The 17389-nt window shown below is 42.6% G+C and overlaps 1 protein-coding gene across 4 annotated transcripts in view; it reads right to left on the reverse strand.

The window, feature by feature from the left end:
- NEDD4L (NEDD4 like E3 ubiquitin protein ligase) overlaps nucleotides 1–17389 on the reverse strand; it is a 331454-nt gene that overhangs the window by 127644 nt on the left and 186421 nt on the right. For 2 of the 4 annotated variants that reach the window (XM_028102915.2, XM_028102916.2), the window contains exons 4-5: nucleotides 15146–15184; nucleotides 12660–12713 (exon numbers count right to left, since the gene is read on the reverse strand). In XM_028102915.2, coding sequence (XP_027958716.1) covers nucleotides 12660–12713; nucleotides 15146–15184 — 93 coding nt within the window. Of the gene's footprint in view, nucleotides 1–7803; nucleotides 8914–12659; nucleotides 12714–15145; nucleotides 15185–17389 lie in introns of those variants that run through there. The other 2 variants (XM_088019632.1, XM_088019631.1) reach the window with 1 other exon arrangement.

A 17389-nucleotide genomic window follows, 5' to 3' on the forward strand; every position in this document is an offset into this window, starting at 1 on the left:
GGGCCAGGCAGGTGCTCATGAAACGGCTCTGTGGAAGGCAGGCAGACTGACCGGGAAGGAGTTCATTCAACTCAACGTTTGATGGGAAAGAGAAGAATTAATCATTCTGATAACTACACCACCACAAAATTCTTCAACGTTTCACACTGAGAAACAATCTGTTGAAACTTGCTGATCGTGATCAAGGAAATTCCTAGGCAAACACAGCAAGCACATCACTGGTGGTCACTTCTCCCTTCCGTCTTCCGAACAAACCCCTTCCGCTGATCCACCGAGACCAATCCTGGTCATCTTTCTAGATCTGGTTTTGATCTTCCCCTCCGTGACATCGTCCTTGTCCACCATGACCCACAGCATCCCATCCTGTGAGTAAGCAGCCTCTGGGTATCAGCACAAGGGTGGCACCTGCATAAGGCTTCTGCTGGTATGCCTCATATCTCCACTGTCCTGTCACCTGGAAAGCTTCTAAGACCACAGGCTTCCCAACCTTTCGTGTTTCTCACATCAAGAAGTACACATGCAGTATCATGAAACAATAATCATTTCACGCCTGTGAGATAAAAAGTATGTTCTCTGTAATTGCAAAAATAATGCTGTTTCCTCATTTTAAAATGAAAGGAACTGGCTAAAAGGATTCCTAAGAGAACTCAAAGCTCTATAAATTGACGCATATAGAATTCAAAAAGGACTCCTGTGGGGCGCCTGGGTGGCTCAGTCATTAAGCATCTGCCTTTGGCTTAGGTCATGATCCCGGGGTTCTGGGATTTCTGGGATGGAGCCCTGCATGGGGCTCCCTGCTCAGCTGGGAGCCTGCTTCCCTACCCCCCCAACCCCGCCGCCACTCCCCCTGCCTGTGATCTCTAATAAATGAAATCTTAAAAAAAATAAATATAAATAAAAAGGACTCCTGCATACATCAGCTAGAGAACAATGCCATATTACAAAATTCAGGAACATCTCTTGTGAATATAATTTCATCTGAGGATGTAGGCAGGCCCTCAGGTACACTGTGTTTATGTAAAACTATTTTTACTGCTTTGTCCTTTAGTACAGTAACTGGGCACCCTAATAATGCATACTAATTAGAATTAGCAGAACACAGAATAATGTACCAGGATTTTTTTTTTAAACATGGTTTCTATTACTGTAAGACCAACTTAAATATTAAAATTGCATCAAAAGTTTAGAGTTTTATTACAATTTAGTATCTTTTTCGAGTGGCAAACACAATCAGTACATACATACTGAACTGATCCTAAGATGGAGGCATTTTCATTCATGAGCAGACTACAGAAGAACCACAGAGCTATGCTATTAGTGCGCAGTGGTCAACTGGGCCGAACTCCTCAGGAAAGTTAGGGAGAGCTGTTGGTCACGCAATAAACTTCTAGCTGGAAGCTCTCTGCTTTGAAGAAATGCTAGGCTTCTTGGCTGGAGCTTAATATACACATTTCAACATTTCTGCTCCAACTCAACTTTTCTATTCAACTCAAAAAATCTGGACCAAAACAGCTCTTTCTCCCTCAGGAGTCAAATATCTAATTGTGTATTCTAAAAGAATATGAAAAAGAAATGGTCAAGAAGTACAACAGATTGTGAAGCTTTAAAAAGTCAAGGAAACAGATCAATTATGACGTGTGGGTCATTAAATATATTTTAAAGGTCTATCAGTTCTGGACTGACCTAGAAAGAGTAAGAAAGAGAAACTGTGAATCTATCAAACTATCTGAATCACCAAATACTTACTATGCCCCATACCATCCCTACCCCGGCCTAGCCTCCTCCCTCCCCTGCAAGAGATAAGCAACTTGAGGCAACACCCCGCTTGAAAACAGACTCCTCAGTTATTATATGAGGCACGTAAAAGCCCCTTGACTCACTCCCATCTATAAAAATTAAGTCACAAGAGAAGTCTGTGTAAATTCCAGGGGCTCTGAAAGGCAGAGATTTGCTAGGGGAAATGCCTGTCTCTTCTCACTGGGGTGGCTCACTCTCTTTCTGCTTACCCAGTTAAGCAAAATATAGCACAATACTTAACACTAAAATAAACACAGAATGGTTTCAAAGAAGGCAGGCACTTAAAGGAACAGATACAAAGTATCTGAACACTAGGCTAGGCACCGCAGCCAATTGGAAGAAAAGAGGGCCCCCTCCAACATCAATTTCTGATACTTTCATTTCATTGCAGGACCTCTCCCTTCACATTAAGCACTTTGGAACAAAGTGTCAGAATGGCCCATGGTTCTAAAATGATCAGGGTATAAAAAGGAGGCTTCTTGAAATTCAATCTCTTCCATCCTCCATCCTGAAAGCTCAACTTCCTGTTACAACCGTGGTGGTGCCTAGAGACCACCGAAGTGTCAACTCAGGACAGCATACAACTGGCCAGGACATCAACCACTTCCTTCCAGGCCACCTGTTTCTCTTTTCTTTTATAGTCCTCTGTATTCCAGTGCACCCAAATAAGCTGTGAGCAGAATAAACAAGGTGCAAAAAGGAACATCCATTGAGAACATTATTGATGCCTAAGAAGTCAAGCTAAAAATCTTTCGATAACCTCCATTTGCCCAGAAAAAACACAGACTTCCTGAAATATCTATTATAACTAATATTTTCAACACTCTATCCCTTTAGGCCCTTTTAACCTTTAAACTGGAGCTGGGTGTATGTAGCAGGTAGATGGGGTTAAGTGTTCTCTCCTTCACAGGACATGGAATTATATTGTGCTGCCTGGTATGAATCAAGGGAAGTGGACCACCAAAGACAGGATACTAAATTTCTCAATAATCACTAGACTGGACTAGGCTTCCCAAGCTTCTTTTGGCAATTATAGTGGAAACTTAAGATAGTTTGGTATTCGTGCATTTAATCAATAGTTTCGACACTGTGAATTTCCTGCTTTTTCCTCATTATTGCAAATGTCCTGGTAGTATCATTAAGAGCTGGGGGAGGGGGGGAGTCAAAATATTTAACGGCAGTAATCTAGCTCAGCAATAATATGAGCTTATTTTTATTAAAAATATGTCTCCTTATCTCAAGTTATACAAATACATTAACATTCAGATTCGCCTCAATTAGTTTTAAACCATCAACTATACAGACACCCAACATTTATTAAATTTTAAGAGAATTCTTACATGGAGTCAATTTCCTCTGGTATTGTGAACTTTTATGTAGCAATAACAACTTTCTTATTAACGTGTTACAAAATTATAGATTAATTTCAATGCCTAGGAACTCTGGCTCCAGGCTTAGCCAAGAGCAGCAGCTGTGGCATTTATGAAAACCCTCCAAAAGGCAGGATCTGGTAAGGCACAAATACTACCCTCATTTGCCAATCACACAACACGGAGATCTTGTACAGATAACATGAGATTGCTGCTCAAAAGCCTCAACCTGTAAGAGGGAAAAGTAAACGTAACCAATGGAAATGTTACAGCAAAATGATTTGGTAAAAATACAACATCTGAAAACCCAAAACAGATGTTTCAAAGTTTCAAAATTCAATACAGCAAATACAATTAAAGATCCTTTTCTACAATCCATAGCTCACCAATGAATTTGAGTCTTTTTAAGGACCGATCATCACGTGGTGTTTGGGATCTGTGATGCTGATTATCCAACAGCCACACTTAGGACAGATGAGATATCAAAGCTAGTTATTAAATATTTCCAGGTATGCCTTAAATCCATGCTATGCCTGATGCTGATCCAAAACTGACTGACTGTTCAGAGTTAACTTGATCACCTTCCTCAAAGAAAGATTTGTCTATTACAACTATTCGGTTAAGAAGGAAAAAACCCCAACACCAACACTAATCAGGTACTTCCACATATATTCCCTCATTTAAACCTCACCAGAAACCTGGGAGCTGGCGATTTTTATCCTCATTTTTCACTGAAGAATACGCTCAGAGAAGGCTTCTAACTCCCCTGAGACATGTCAGTAAATTGCCGAGCTGCCTCTGCGGGTCTCCAAAGCTGCCCACCCCCCGCCCCCGGCCCTGTTAAGCAGCAAAGCACCAACTGGAGGTACCATCTCCAAAAATTTCAGCAAAAATGGCACATCACTGGAAGCATTTAACTGCTTTTTGGCTACGCAGACTTTTAAAGATATTTTTAAAAATCCCATTATGCACACACAAAGTGATAGAATATGCTAGTTCCCACATCTAATGGAGCTATCAAGTACCTTCATCGGAAATAGAAAAGTAGCACTATTTCGCAGGATAGCAAGCAAGGCTGAGCGAGGCAATGCCTTCGCAATGGGATGTTAGCTACAGGGACCAAGTGAAATAAATGAAGGCATCCTCCAAATGGTGAAGTACTAGAGAGAGACTTTAAAAAACAGCTCCTGTCCGTGTCAACCCTGAGCAATGCCCAATCAAAGCATCCATGAAAATAGCTGAAATTTTGTTACACAGTACTGGAACATTCTCATACGATCGCATTAAGAGGTTGTTACTATATTCAAGGGAAAATCATGTTTAGAGAATCCAATCAGAAACCCAGTGAATGAAAGAAATAGCTTTTTTTCTTATTCATCACACTGCTGTTGGTGTGTTTTTTAAACAAAGGGGTGTTTTATACATATATTCAGAGAATTATTTTTTTAGGGTAAAAAAGTGACACCAGGTAGTACTAGTGTCAAGGTTTTTCTGTACAGTAGAATCATCGTCTCTGAAAGAGATTCAAATTAAAATCCCCTCCAAATAAAGAGAGTTTGGGTATTCTTTTGTTGTTTAGCAAAATACATTTTTAATCCCAAGAGATGAGTACACTACTTTTGCAAAGTGGATGTCCACAGAGAGGACACAGGGAAAATGCAGAGCCCCTAGGGCGGCAGTAAAGGAGAAACACTCCCTTCCCTGCTGGTATATGTAGTGGGTGGGAGACTACCTGTTTTTGCCCCCACTGGCCCTCCTCCCCCTGTTTACATTACAAACTGTGTCAGCAAGCAACTGAAGACAGCCCCAGAAACCTTCCAAGTACCCAGTGTAATGTTATATACACAGTGGACCTGAAACACTTCATGACATTAATGGGATCCGAAAACTCAGCTTGTAAAATGCAGAACCTAGCAGTGATTATCCCTGAGACTGTTTTGAAAGGGGGCACCGATGCTGGGAAATGGTGATCTAACTTCCTCAGAAAAACTCAAATACAGTGAAGCAGTCCATAACCGAACCAAGTACCTCAAAAACTAAGAAAATAAGTCATTCATGAAATGACTGTTAATAACACCACAAATGGAACTGCTCAGGCCTAAAGCCCTCTGAAATACCCTAACGGATGACAACAAGAACCAATTCTCCTTTCCTGAATGGGTGGTCAGACGGAAAACCATCACCAAAGGGGGTTAATGCGTGGAAACGATTTTTTTCCCCAGGAATCTAGCTGGTTGACATTTTTTGAAGTCATGTTGCATTTGAGATTTATTTACGGCAGGATGTTTGGGAGGCAGAGACACAGAAAATACTCAACAGGGTAACCTGAGGCAGAGAAGAGACTGCAATAGGAGCCCATGTGTAAAAGGAAGCCTGAGTGGTTTGCCCAATCGAGAAACATTTCTGATGTCATTTAAAAACCAGGCTGCAACAAATTTTCATTAAGTTTTCACGTGAACAAATAATGAAGTACCCTTCTGACCGAAGCAGCAGATATGTGAACCATCAAAAAAGCCTGGTGGCAGCCAGACTGTAGACGCCCCAGTGAATGTTTTCCCTCAAGATAAATAAGGCCAGGGCAGCTGCCGCCTAGACTTAACACCCCTGCCCATATGAAACACGTACAAAGTGTTGAATGGAGCAGACGGTTCTGTGATGTGACAAGTTTTGTTTGTGCCTCTTAAAGAAAAAAAGTTTTTGCTTTAAAAAAAAAACCCCAGCTGCTTACCAACCATTTATAAATTTCTGTCCATGAACAAAAATACACAGGTGTATCAAAATTCACATAGGAGACCTACACCTATGGAATTTGCACCAGAGAACTTATTCTCAAGAAAGGCTCTTTATTCTAGACCTTAAATTTCCAAATTGGAAGATACTTGTTTCCTGCTCTCACAGTCCTTTCAATTGAGAATAGCCCTTGTATCTAAGTACACATCAGTTTAGTATATACCCTGTTTGTTTCCTAATTACATTAGAAATTTCAAGCCAAATGAGATGTTACATAAACACATCTGTCTTCAACATCTAACTGCAAAATGACTGAAGTTTTTGGTAATATCACGGAGTAGTTACCAAAACTTTAGGAATGCATTTTGTTTATGAAACCTCAGCTGGTAGGCGGTCCAAGTTCAGAAAGAAATTGTCTTGCCCAGTGAAGCCTGTAACTGTTGTGATGTACTTTCTTGGGGTGAAGGTTAGAACTATTATAATATCAAAATTCTACTGAAATTTGTACTATTATATAAAAATTATATACTGGTTCAGATCAAGACAAAGCACTCAGACATTTCCTAACAAAAGGGTTAGCGATAATAAAAGGATGCATGGAAAAGAAAGAAGAAACATTTATAGAACACCAAGAAAAATATAATACTTGCACTGAGCGTCGGACTACACCTTCAAAATGGTGCAAACCAATGATGGAGCAGTGTGATAAAGTTCACTTGAACAGCCAAAAACTTTTCTCAAAACACGGCAATAAAAGATGATACAATTCCACACTAATAACTCAGTCATCCACTTTTGAAAAGTCGCAACGCACAATCAAAACCCAAACAAAAAGTTCCCTTAATGTTTCACGATCTATCCTCAAACCAGTCATCAAATAAATCCAGAGGAAAAAAATCCATTTCAAAATGTAAGGAGCTTGGTGTTTAGACAGAGCCCTCGGTGGCTGGTAATTACTAGGTAACAGAAAGTTAACTGATAAAACTTTTCATCCCACTATAAACCATGAAAGCTGCAGAGTCATCATTTGCTTGGTGAAATTAGCAGCTGTCTTTCTGTACTCCATTTCACCGAGACGGAGAGAGCAAGAACACAGGAGAAATAAAAGCCAAAATCTGTCCTAGGGTGCCCGTTTCCACAGCTGGAGACAGGGCACTTAACTAGTCTATATACAGCCTCCGGGTTAGACACTCAAGGGGCCACTGTTAAGTTGCACGCCCTCCGCAATCTGACCATTAACATGCAGTTTTGCCTACCCTGGTCCATAAGCCAATCTGCTTCAAAAACACATTTCTTACTGCCCCACAAGGGTGACCACTCTTGTTCAGTATTACTTAATGGACAAAAACCCAAAAACAATAAATTATATAACAAGGGTCAACCCTCCACAGCAAAAGGGACATGAGGAAGAACTGATCAAACTTTCCATGCACTTAATTGTTAAGAGACTAGACTCAAGTTTTGTGACATTCTCTCACCTTTATGAGAACTGGTTATTTTTAAATGAAACATCATCAAAGCAAGCAGCTCTTAAATGCATTTCTGAGATCAACATGTTGGGGCACCAGCAGATTAATTTAAAGTAATAAATTTTTAAAATTCTCTTTTATTCAGAAGGGGACAACGAGGGAGCCGGGATCATCTGGATCTTCAAAACAGTTATTTGATTTTTAGGGTCTAAACACACAGTGTCTTAACCACCAACTAGTTTTATGGGCCTCTACCAAATACTGGGCTACAAATCACGGTCCCAGAACTCAGCCTGACATTGTTACAATGGCCTGGAGCAGGGAAACTCCGAGAAAGGAGGACGAAGTTTGTTTTAATTAGCCCGTAGAAACAGCTTTCTGGGCTTGGCTCAGTCCCTTCAGACCTGGCGGTCACACGCAAACGCACGCCAACTTACCGGGGCGCCAGCTACCGTGGAACCAGGGCTGCTGGCGTTGTTCTCCTCGGGATTCTGGGGGGCTTCTTCCGGCCCCCGAGTCACGAGAATTCTGAAGTGCTGTTGCCCCGCATTTTGATCTTGCCTGATCTTAAACGTGCAGCCCTGCCCCTGTGGCGTCCTTTCCACCGAGTTGGTCCTGTGGATTTCGGGAGCCCCCCTGCGGCCCCGAGGCGGCGTCTCCGGGTGGCCCCGCTCTTCTGTGGGGCTCCCGCGCTCTGCGCGGGGCTGCGTGGGGTACGAGGTGCTCCTCTCCAGCCGGATGCGGGGGTACCTCACCAGCCTGTCCCCCTTCGTGCCGGTGAAACCGAAGTTGAAGTCACTGCCCGGCCCCGGAGCGCCCGGTTGCGGCTGTTGCAACTGGAAGACGAAACAGCGCTTCCCGGAGCTTCCAGAAGCATCCGGAACGTGCTGCAGGGACCAGCGCCTGGGCTCCGGCGCCGAAGGGCTGCTCTGGCCGTCGGCCCCGAAGGGCGTCAGCCTCACCTGGCGCACGTCGGCGCTGGAGGCGCGGTGCTGGATCCGCAGCCCCCCGCCGCCCTCGGGGCCCCGGGCAGCCCTCGGCTCGGCCTCCTCGCGGCCGTCGCAGGCAGCGGGGCCCGGGGCTCGGCGGCCGCACGTGCCATTAAGCTGCGGGCCCGGAGCCCAGGCCGCCCTTGGGGGCGAGCTCCCGGGGGTCTTGGGTTCCGGAGGCTCCGGGCCACCGGCCCGGGATGCCGGGCCCGCGTCGCCGTCCGGGCCCTCGGGCAGCGCACCCGCGTCGGGGGCCCCGTCGGTCGCTTTGCGCTGCAGGGAGATCTGCACGGACGAGCTGCGGGTGGGCCGCGCGTCGAGCGGGCCCAGGAGCTGCGGGATGAACATGGACGTGCTGCGCTTGAGCGCGCCCACGGCCTCCTGCAGGCCACCGCCGTCCTCCGCGCCCTGTTGGGCGAAGGGGTGAGGGCCGCTCCTCCGCGGCAGCGTGTGGAATGCCATGAAAAAGTCCTCTTCCCTCTCCTGGTCTAGGATCTCGGACTCGGGGGCTGTGTTGCTGCGCCCAGCGCCAAAATGAAACCGAAGCCGATGGGCCATGGTGCCCAGGGGGGCAGGGAGGGAGAGGGCGAGCGGCGACAAGCCCGGCACTGCCAGAAGTCAAAAACCGAAGACACAAACTCCAAGAAAAAGTGTCCCATCTGCCAAAGCGTTAGCACTGCGGCACAAGGAGCGACAGATAGCAGAAATAACCCAAGTGGCAAGCGGCATTCCAGGCATGATTGGGTAAGAGCAAAAAGCTCTCTCATCCACACTGTGACAGAGGGTAGGATGGTCAGAACCACATGACCGCGGTCTCCCCCTCCAAGGCCAGCTTCTGCACTTACTGGAGTTTTCCCCCCTCTCGCGCTCAGTTTTTTTTTTTTTTTTTTTTTTTTTTTTTTTACACACAGCAAGAGCCTGAAACAGCACCTTCCCAGCTGCTGCTTTTCCATCAGACAGGAGTGGCCCCAGCAGGGAGCTCTCACAGCTGACTAAGGCAGCAAACACAGTCCAAGCCATGCTGCTATAAATCTAGCCCGCATCAAATTCACGGGACAGTTCTTTCCGAACGAGGCAGGGCAGTCGGACTCTCTAACCAATGCCGGAGAGCCGGCATTGAACACATGCGCACACACCGTATTTCCCCCACCTCCCCTAGCAAACCAAAGAACGACAAGGAAAAATGCTCTGGCTGCAAGAAAACCCTTTCACAAGCATCCGATATTATGTTTCTGTTATTTATGATATCACCACACTACCACGACGGAATGCAAACTAATAAAAGGTACTATAAATATGATTCCACACCCCACAGAATGAGTGTCCCTTTAATGCTAAATAATTAGACCATGATCTACAAGTAACAAAATAGCTAAGTGCAGGGAGGCACAACTAGGGTCAGTTAGCTGTCTGCCTACTACTATATTTTTTCATTTAATAGGGGTGTGTGTGTGTGTGTATGTGGATCTCACTCATAATATGACTATCAGACATGGAAGTCCCAGAGAAAAGGAGCCCAGCTGGAGAAAACATTCTCTCCTATATGCCAGACAGGAGAAAAAACCATCACCACACCCCCCCACCCCCCATCCCCACCAGAAAAGGAAGGATAATTGAGGAAGGGTGTGAATGTGGTTTTCGTAGTGAGTTAACTTAAATACCATACAGAAAGAAGGCTGCCCAGAGCTGACTGTTTTCCAGGGAGAAGTCAGCAATATTATCATAAGCACGGAATCTTACCATTTTTGTGAAGGGCCAAAAAGGACCCGAGTAATAAAGGTCCACGTTCAAAAAACTGTCATCAGATTTGTAGTCAACTTGGATATAGTCTCTGTGTTTCAAGCTTACTGTTTTCCATGATCCAGAAACACATCAGTGATTTAACACAGAAGCTTATTTAGGAGGGAGTAAAAAAATGGGAGGGGAAAATACCAAAAGCTGCAGAGAGTGACAAAAAGTTTATTTTAAAATCCACAAAGCATGACTTTGTCAACAGCTCTAGAATTGAGGGTGTGGAGGATTAACCCCATGTTTACATACGTGCAAACCTGTTTTCCAAAGGCATGTGTTTTAAATGCCAAAACTGATCTCTATGAGAGAAATGGAAGCTAGTTCGTTGAAATGCTCAAACTGCCAAGTACCACCATAGTCCTGTATTGTCTTAGCTGGATGAAGAGCCAACAAAGCAACAAACACCACCACCAGTTTTCAGTGAATGGTTAAAAAACAACAACAACAAAACTCCATAAACAGCCTGGGGCAAAGCTAGGTATTAGTATCATAAAACACAATGTTTCAGATAGTGTGTATTCACACATGATTTCTTAGAGCTCTGCATTCAAAGCCCTTTTGGGTTTGGAAGACTAGTTTGGGATCCATGGAGAGGTCATCTCAACAGCAATCATTTTTTAGTAATCGAAATGGAAACAAAAAAAAAATTTTTTTTTTTACAGCAAATTTCTCTTAGTAAAAAGAAAATAATGAATTACAACACGTCTGACAAGAGGCATTTTCCCCTTAAATCTGACCCGCTCCACCTTGGAAACGTGTTGTCATACTCAATAAATGAGAGAATAAGGATTAGTCTGTATCAGTCTTCAGGGACTGACTTCTACTCAACAGTGCCTGATTCAGTATTTGCTGGGTAAGAGATGGAGTGCTAAGAACTGCACCATCATCCGAATCTCTCATTCAATTTAACAAGAAAATAACTTCATACACACAGAAGTGATTTAGTTATTTGGTACTACTCATTATCATCTAAGGTATAAAAACGCTGAGTTCAACGTGAAGCCACCAAGACCCCGTATATTTTAACAGAAAAGGTGTCGGTACAGTAGGCCATAATCTGTTGGCTTTCCAATTTGGAGAATAATACCAAGCCCAGGAGATTAAACTACACTCCTGAGTTCCATAATAAGCATAAAAGGCCTGGCTATTCACCACCACTGGCCTGAGGACTTAGGAGAAGAGCAGATTCCACCGGGTGCTGTGTTTAAATTATGTAAAGTCTCCAGACCTCTCTTGTTTCATGTGCAAGGACACAGACTTAAATGAGATGTATTATAAGACTCCTCCAAAACTATTATATTAAGTTTCAGCTACTCAAAAGACTTGGGAGTTTCAGCTGAAATCAGCAGCAAGAAGGGTTTATAAGAACACTCCTTTTTGTTTCCAGATTTTATTTAAATTCTAGTAAGTTAACAGATTGGGTAATATTAGTTTCAGGTGTAGAATTTAGTGATTCATCACTTACATATAATGCCCAGTGCTCATTACATCAAGTGCCCTCCTTAATGCTCATCCACCATCTAGACCCTCTCCCACCCACCTCCCCTACAGCAACCCTCAGTTTGTTCTCTATCATTAAGAGTCATTTCATGGTTTGCCTTTTTTTTTCTTTCTTAATAAGAACACTCCTTTTAACCAAGAAATATACACAAGTTTCATGAAAAGTAAATCTGGATACAACTAACAGAAAACTTGAGAGTTTTAATACCACTTCTGAGAGTTCCTTGAAGGCTTACACAGAACATAATAATATTCACATTCATAGCTGGAACACTTGGTTTGTGGGTACCTGATGAATACACTCTGGTTAGCTGATTCTGCCAAAATGCTTTAAAGCCAGACATGATGCTGAAATTCCATTTTTTAAAATGAAATCTTAGTTATATGTATTATATAGACAGACAGATATATAACATGTCCAAATCTTATCTATCAATGTATATATAAAATGTTTCTATATGAGTTTTATGCCTCAGGCATATCTTTGGTTCTTTGAAGGTACTTTCCACAAACTTCCCTTGAGAAAGTACCATTTTTAAAATACAGCTTAATTTTGCCTGCTAAATATAGATTCACTTTTTGCTATATACTGTTAATTAGTTTTTTGTTTTCCCAAAGAGAATCACCACAGATTCACGACTGAATGGGTGAAAGGACTGTAGTCTGGCTTATAGTAAGGTTTATTTACATGAGTAATGGCTTCTTTAAAGGTTTGCCTACCACTGCGTACTCCCAACATAAGAGCAGAGGCATATGGCTTGATGTATCACTAGTGTGATTTTCACTAATATCGACTATGATGAAAACATACACACATACAAATAAAATTTCTGTCCTATCCATACAAATGTTTGTTAGAATCATAAAACAGTAATAGGCAAAGAGAGTCTTGGGGGGGGGGGGCATATGTACTGGCAGACGTACAACACAGATAACAGAGTTCTGAAAGATGCTGCTTTAAAATTCAGTTTTTAAAAAATGAAGCAAAAAATCAAGAACTGGGACCCACTTACCAATCTGTTTTCATCAAATACTTCAAACAGGAGTCTGTGATTAGACGGGTTTACCTATAAAGGGCACAAAAACAGTATTTTCAAAAATGGGCAAAAATAACTCGGATAAAATAAGAGACATCGAATGAAATGCTTTATAATGCACCCAGATCATCTGTGTCATCTAAATAATTAACCTGCTACTCTTCTAGAAATCCTGTGTCTATTAAATCACATTTTCTATTATTGATTTCTAGATTATTCTATGCCTAATATTTAGGCATAGAAGAATAAGATGCTCTTGGCTGCAAAGAAAATTTTAAATAGTTTTAGAGAGTTTCTAAATCTCCCCTACAAAAGGTATGGAGACCAAGGTGACATCTTCACATAGGTCTGTGCCTGAGGAAATCTCTTAGGTCTGTAATTACAATGAGAATAGCAGTGACAAAAATGAAGAGCACAGTAAAAGGAGCTATTGACTATTGTATGCTTATTTTGGGGGCACTATCTCCTTATTAAATATCAAAAACACATGGCCTCATCTAATCCTGACAGCAACCTATGGTGTATAACTGTCCTCCTAATTTTGCAAATGGGGAGCTGAGACTCTGAGGGTGAAGTGACCTGCCCAGGAGCCCGTAAGTATTATGTGGGGCAACTGGGAGGCCCCAACCAGGTCCGACCTGCTTGTCTGCAGAGCCCACACTTTGAAATTAGAAAGAACAAAGAAATCAAAGATGTCCCCATTTCCAGCAACTGTGGGGTCAGAGCTCCTGGGGCTTTCAGTGTCTTTTTGCTTCTTTCTATTTACCAAAACCTCACCAAAATGGCAGGAATCATCATTCAGGCTCAATTATCATTTATTAAGTACCAACCACAGGGGATACCTGGTAGATAAGCTTTCTGATTTACATCATTGCATTGAAACAACCCTATCAAGTGAGAACTTCTTGCTCCTTCGTGAGAGAGAAGGAATCCACAGCGAGTGTCTGTCTTCAGGTGGAGTTCTAAGGTCACAAAGGTGGTAAGTGGTAGAGCCAGAGATGAGATTCAGGTCTATTGCTTCACCATGAAAAGTGAAACAAAATGAAGTTTGACCGTAGAGCATGGAGCGAGTCATGGGCTTCTGGCCCCCTGGCCTGCCCTCTGCTTAGTGACAGAGCAAGCAGATGGACGGGGATCTAGCTAGGATCTGTCTGGAAGCTCTGTGAAGGTTGTGCTGACCAATGCATCCACACAGGCCCTGGTAGGAGCAGCACACAGTAGGCACTCAATCGAGATTTGTGGAATGAATAAAACAAAGGTCCCCCCCTTTTTTTTAAAGTAAAAAAAAAAAAAAACAGAGTTTACAAACTGCTATAGCCAAGTTGACAAAATCTTGGATCACTAAAATTTACATCAACGTGGCCCAGGTGTTAAACTGAGAGGAGTCTAGGTCATTTGGAGTTTTACAAGTGGAAAGCTGTATTTGAGACTTAACTAAGGGCCAATAACATCTATCTGCCCCCATTAGCTTTTCAGTCCTTCATGGAGTAATTTAAAATGCATCTGGTAGAGGCTATACATGGGATCCACCAAGTATTAAAATATCATGCCATATTTCAGCTCTGAACATAACAGAAAACAGGTATTGTAGATAGTGACCGAAGTTAGGAGCACATAAAATACTACTGTGATTGAAAGGAAGAAATCAGGACCGACGGTAATGGGTCTAATGGTAGTATTGTTCATTGGGAATCTACACTAATCTGAAGATCTCATCTGGAGCATTTCTGGAGGTAAAGAAGTTTTTAATACCACAGCTAAGGAGGCAAAGTATATTCATTTTGAAGAGGGGAAAATGAAAACTTTCTCTCCAACAGATGAGCAGTTTAGTATTTCCCAAATTTTCGTACAAAAAAATACAGCAACCACCACAAAAACTCCTTCAATAGGAATCTCCATTAATTCACACAATTGTCATTTCTACATATAGCTCTTCTAGGTGTTACACATCCAAGGTTGAGGAAATTTTACCCAATTCAGTGATATTTAAAGTCCAAAAATAGTTTTGTATTACACTTGTACACGCACACGTGTTTGAATTACAAAACTCTCCCTTCCTAACTAGAACATTACTGGTAAGTTTTAGGCTTCTTTTTAATCATGTTGCCTCTGTTGCTTTATTTTACCTCTAAAATCATTCATAACCCGTGTCTCATAGAAATAATTAAGCTATTGTTTTAATTATATTTTACCTTATTTTTAAAGAAAAATTTGAGTAGAAAAGCTAAAATATGGTACTTGGGTAACTCTTCTTTTTACTTCTCTAAAACACCCCCAAAATGAAACAAGTCCAGATTTTGCTACTACTAGGCAGTCTTTGAAAACTTATGCCACATGAGGTGGCTACCCGGCCATTTCTCAAAAGAATTTCACATAAAGATTTAACAGCTTTTACTCAGTATGAATCTATTGTGATATTAACCTAGTTATAACGGTTATTATCAAAAAAATGAAAAACTTACTCTAAAATAAAATTCTTCATTCCACTTTGGGTTCAGCGTCTGGAAGAGAAATTATCTTGTAATATCTTTTACAGTCTTTGAAACATAACAGTTACTAGTACAATGCAGTCCATGTATTTGCTTGAACATTCTTTTTGTGATTAATAGCTAAGAGATATTCAAAATGGCAATAAAAAGCATTTAGTCAATTATTTGAAACTATTCTATAAACCAGACAGGAAGGGATGTATTTATGAAACAGGTAATTCATAGATAAGAAACCATAAACTGCATGCTATCAACCAGAAGGAATAATGTCAGGGACCTACAAAGAGCCATCATCATGAAAAATATGAAGATATTCTTCAAGAAATTCACATTCATATGATTATTTCATCAAGAAGAAAATGAATTCATTTCTCTCGACCTGCCACAAATCTATTTCAGAGAGTAAGGAAGCAGGTGGGGAAAGGTGAAAGTATTCACTAGTTATATAAATACTGAAATCTGAAGAGTATTTTATAAAGAACAATAATGACGATCAGATTATAGTTCATGAAAAAAAAAAAACCCGCCAGTTATAAATCCGAAGTGGATTTTTCCCCCAAATAACTGGTGTTTAAAATCTTGACCTCCTCCCTATCATTCCTGTCCATCCATCCACCCATCTTCATGCCAATCTAAATATCTATCTCACAAGGACATGGAACAGATACTTTTGTCCTCAGTACGGACAAAAGATGGGCTGCCAAGCATCCTCTGAAACTAAGATGAAACAGATACTGTGCAATACATATATACATGTTAATGCATTTGGACATGCATAATACTCTTAAATAAATACATCCCTCAAAAATCCTACGTACCTACGTACAAACTGAAAAATCACCACCTCGCCAAAGTCTACAGCTATTTTTTAGGCTGAACCGTATTTGCCTTTCTCAATGGAATTCCTTTAACATACTAGTCCACAAAGAAGCAAAGATAGAACACAAATGCACCCAAAGAAACAACACACACAGAATTCACATAACACTGAACTGGCATTTCTAAAAAATCAGCACTTTGCCGGCCCACAACTCAAGAGGGACTCCAATCCGAAAAGGATGGGGCTTCATACTTTTGCCTGTGAATGGAGCCGGGGATACAATGAGTGAGAAGGGGGGAGAGAGAGTGAGGGGGGGGGGGGAGAAGGGAGAGGTACCAGGCGGGCAGCAGGAGGGGCAAGGCAGGACCGGGCCTGCCGGGGGCGGACACAGTCCGGGACGCGGGCTGCCCAGAAAGGCACGGGGCAAGAGGCAAATGACAGGTGAGGACCGACGTGAGCCCGCAGCGCGCACGAAGGAACAGGCGGCCGGCCACGAGGCAGGAGGACGACAGCAGTTCGGAAAGCAAACCGAGCGAGCGCGGACAGCACCGAAATACTAACCGGGAGGCTGCGAGCGAGGCAGAGCAGGCGCGCGGGGCGGGAGAGGAGGGAGGCGGCGGCCCGCCCCGGGCAGGAAAAGCCTTGTCGGTAGCCCCCGTCTCAGCTGGGGCGGGGGGGATGCTGTGGTTCTCGGCTCCCTCCGCGTCCGGGTGCCCAGGTCTCCCCCCGGTTCGCCTGCGCTGCAGGGCGCCGGCCCTCCCAGGCGGGGCCCCCAGCTCGCTGCCGGCTGAAGCAGGGACAGCGCCTGCCACCCGGAACAATGGCCTCCGTGCCTTGCGGAGTCCTCCCCACTAATCAAAACACAGGCTCTTGTTTGCAAAACAGATCTTTAATGCCACTCACAAAGCCAGGTGGAGGACGAGCTACATTGGCTGTTCCTAACACAGAGTGACCCGGTCAAAGGAGCTCAGGTGTCTGCACAATGGCAGTGAGAGTTAGCAATTTTTAAAGCCATCCTGTTCGCCAGGAAATGCTTATCACACAAAGTATTGGACTATCTGTCCCCTAAAGGTGCCAGGAAAATAGTAATTAATAAATAATACTGAAGCACAGATAAAAACAGTATACTTTGGATAAAAAACCTACATCTTCAATAAATGCCCCAAATATGGAGTAAATACTTAGATTTGCATACACACATACAGGAAAACATGGTGACAGATGAATTAAAATATAATTATGGAAACATCTTTAATGAAATCATGTAATGATTTAGAAAACAGATACACACAAATGTATAATTTCATTAATATTTTCATTTGTTCTCATGTAACTAAGCAAAATATTTCACTTCCTTTGGTAATATTTGTTTCAGGTTAAACCATACCTTTTGTGTC

This window comes from Eumetopias jubatus, unplaced genomic scaffold, assembly GCF_037043125.1.
Source record: "Eumetopias jubatus isolate StellerSeaLion01/CBP00866 unplaced genomic scaffold, mEumJub1_p1.0 scaffold_16, whole genome shotgun sequence".
In the NCBI taxonomy this organism is placed as follows: Eukaryota; Metazoa; Chordata; class Mammalia; order Carnivora; family Otariidae; genus Eumetopias; species Eumetopias jubatus.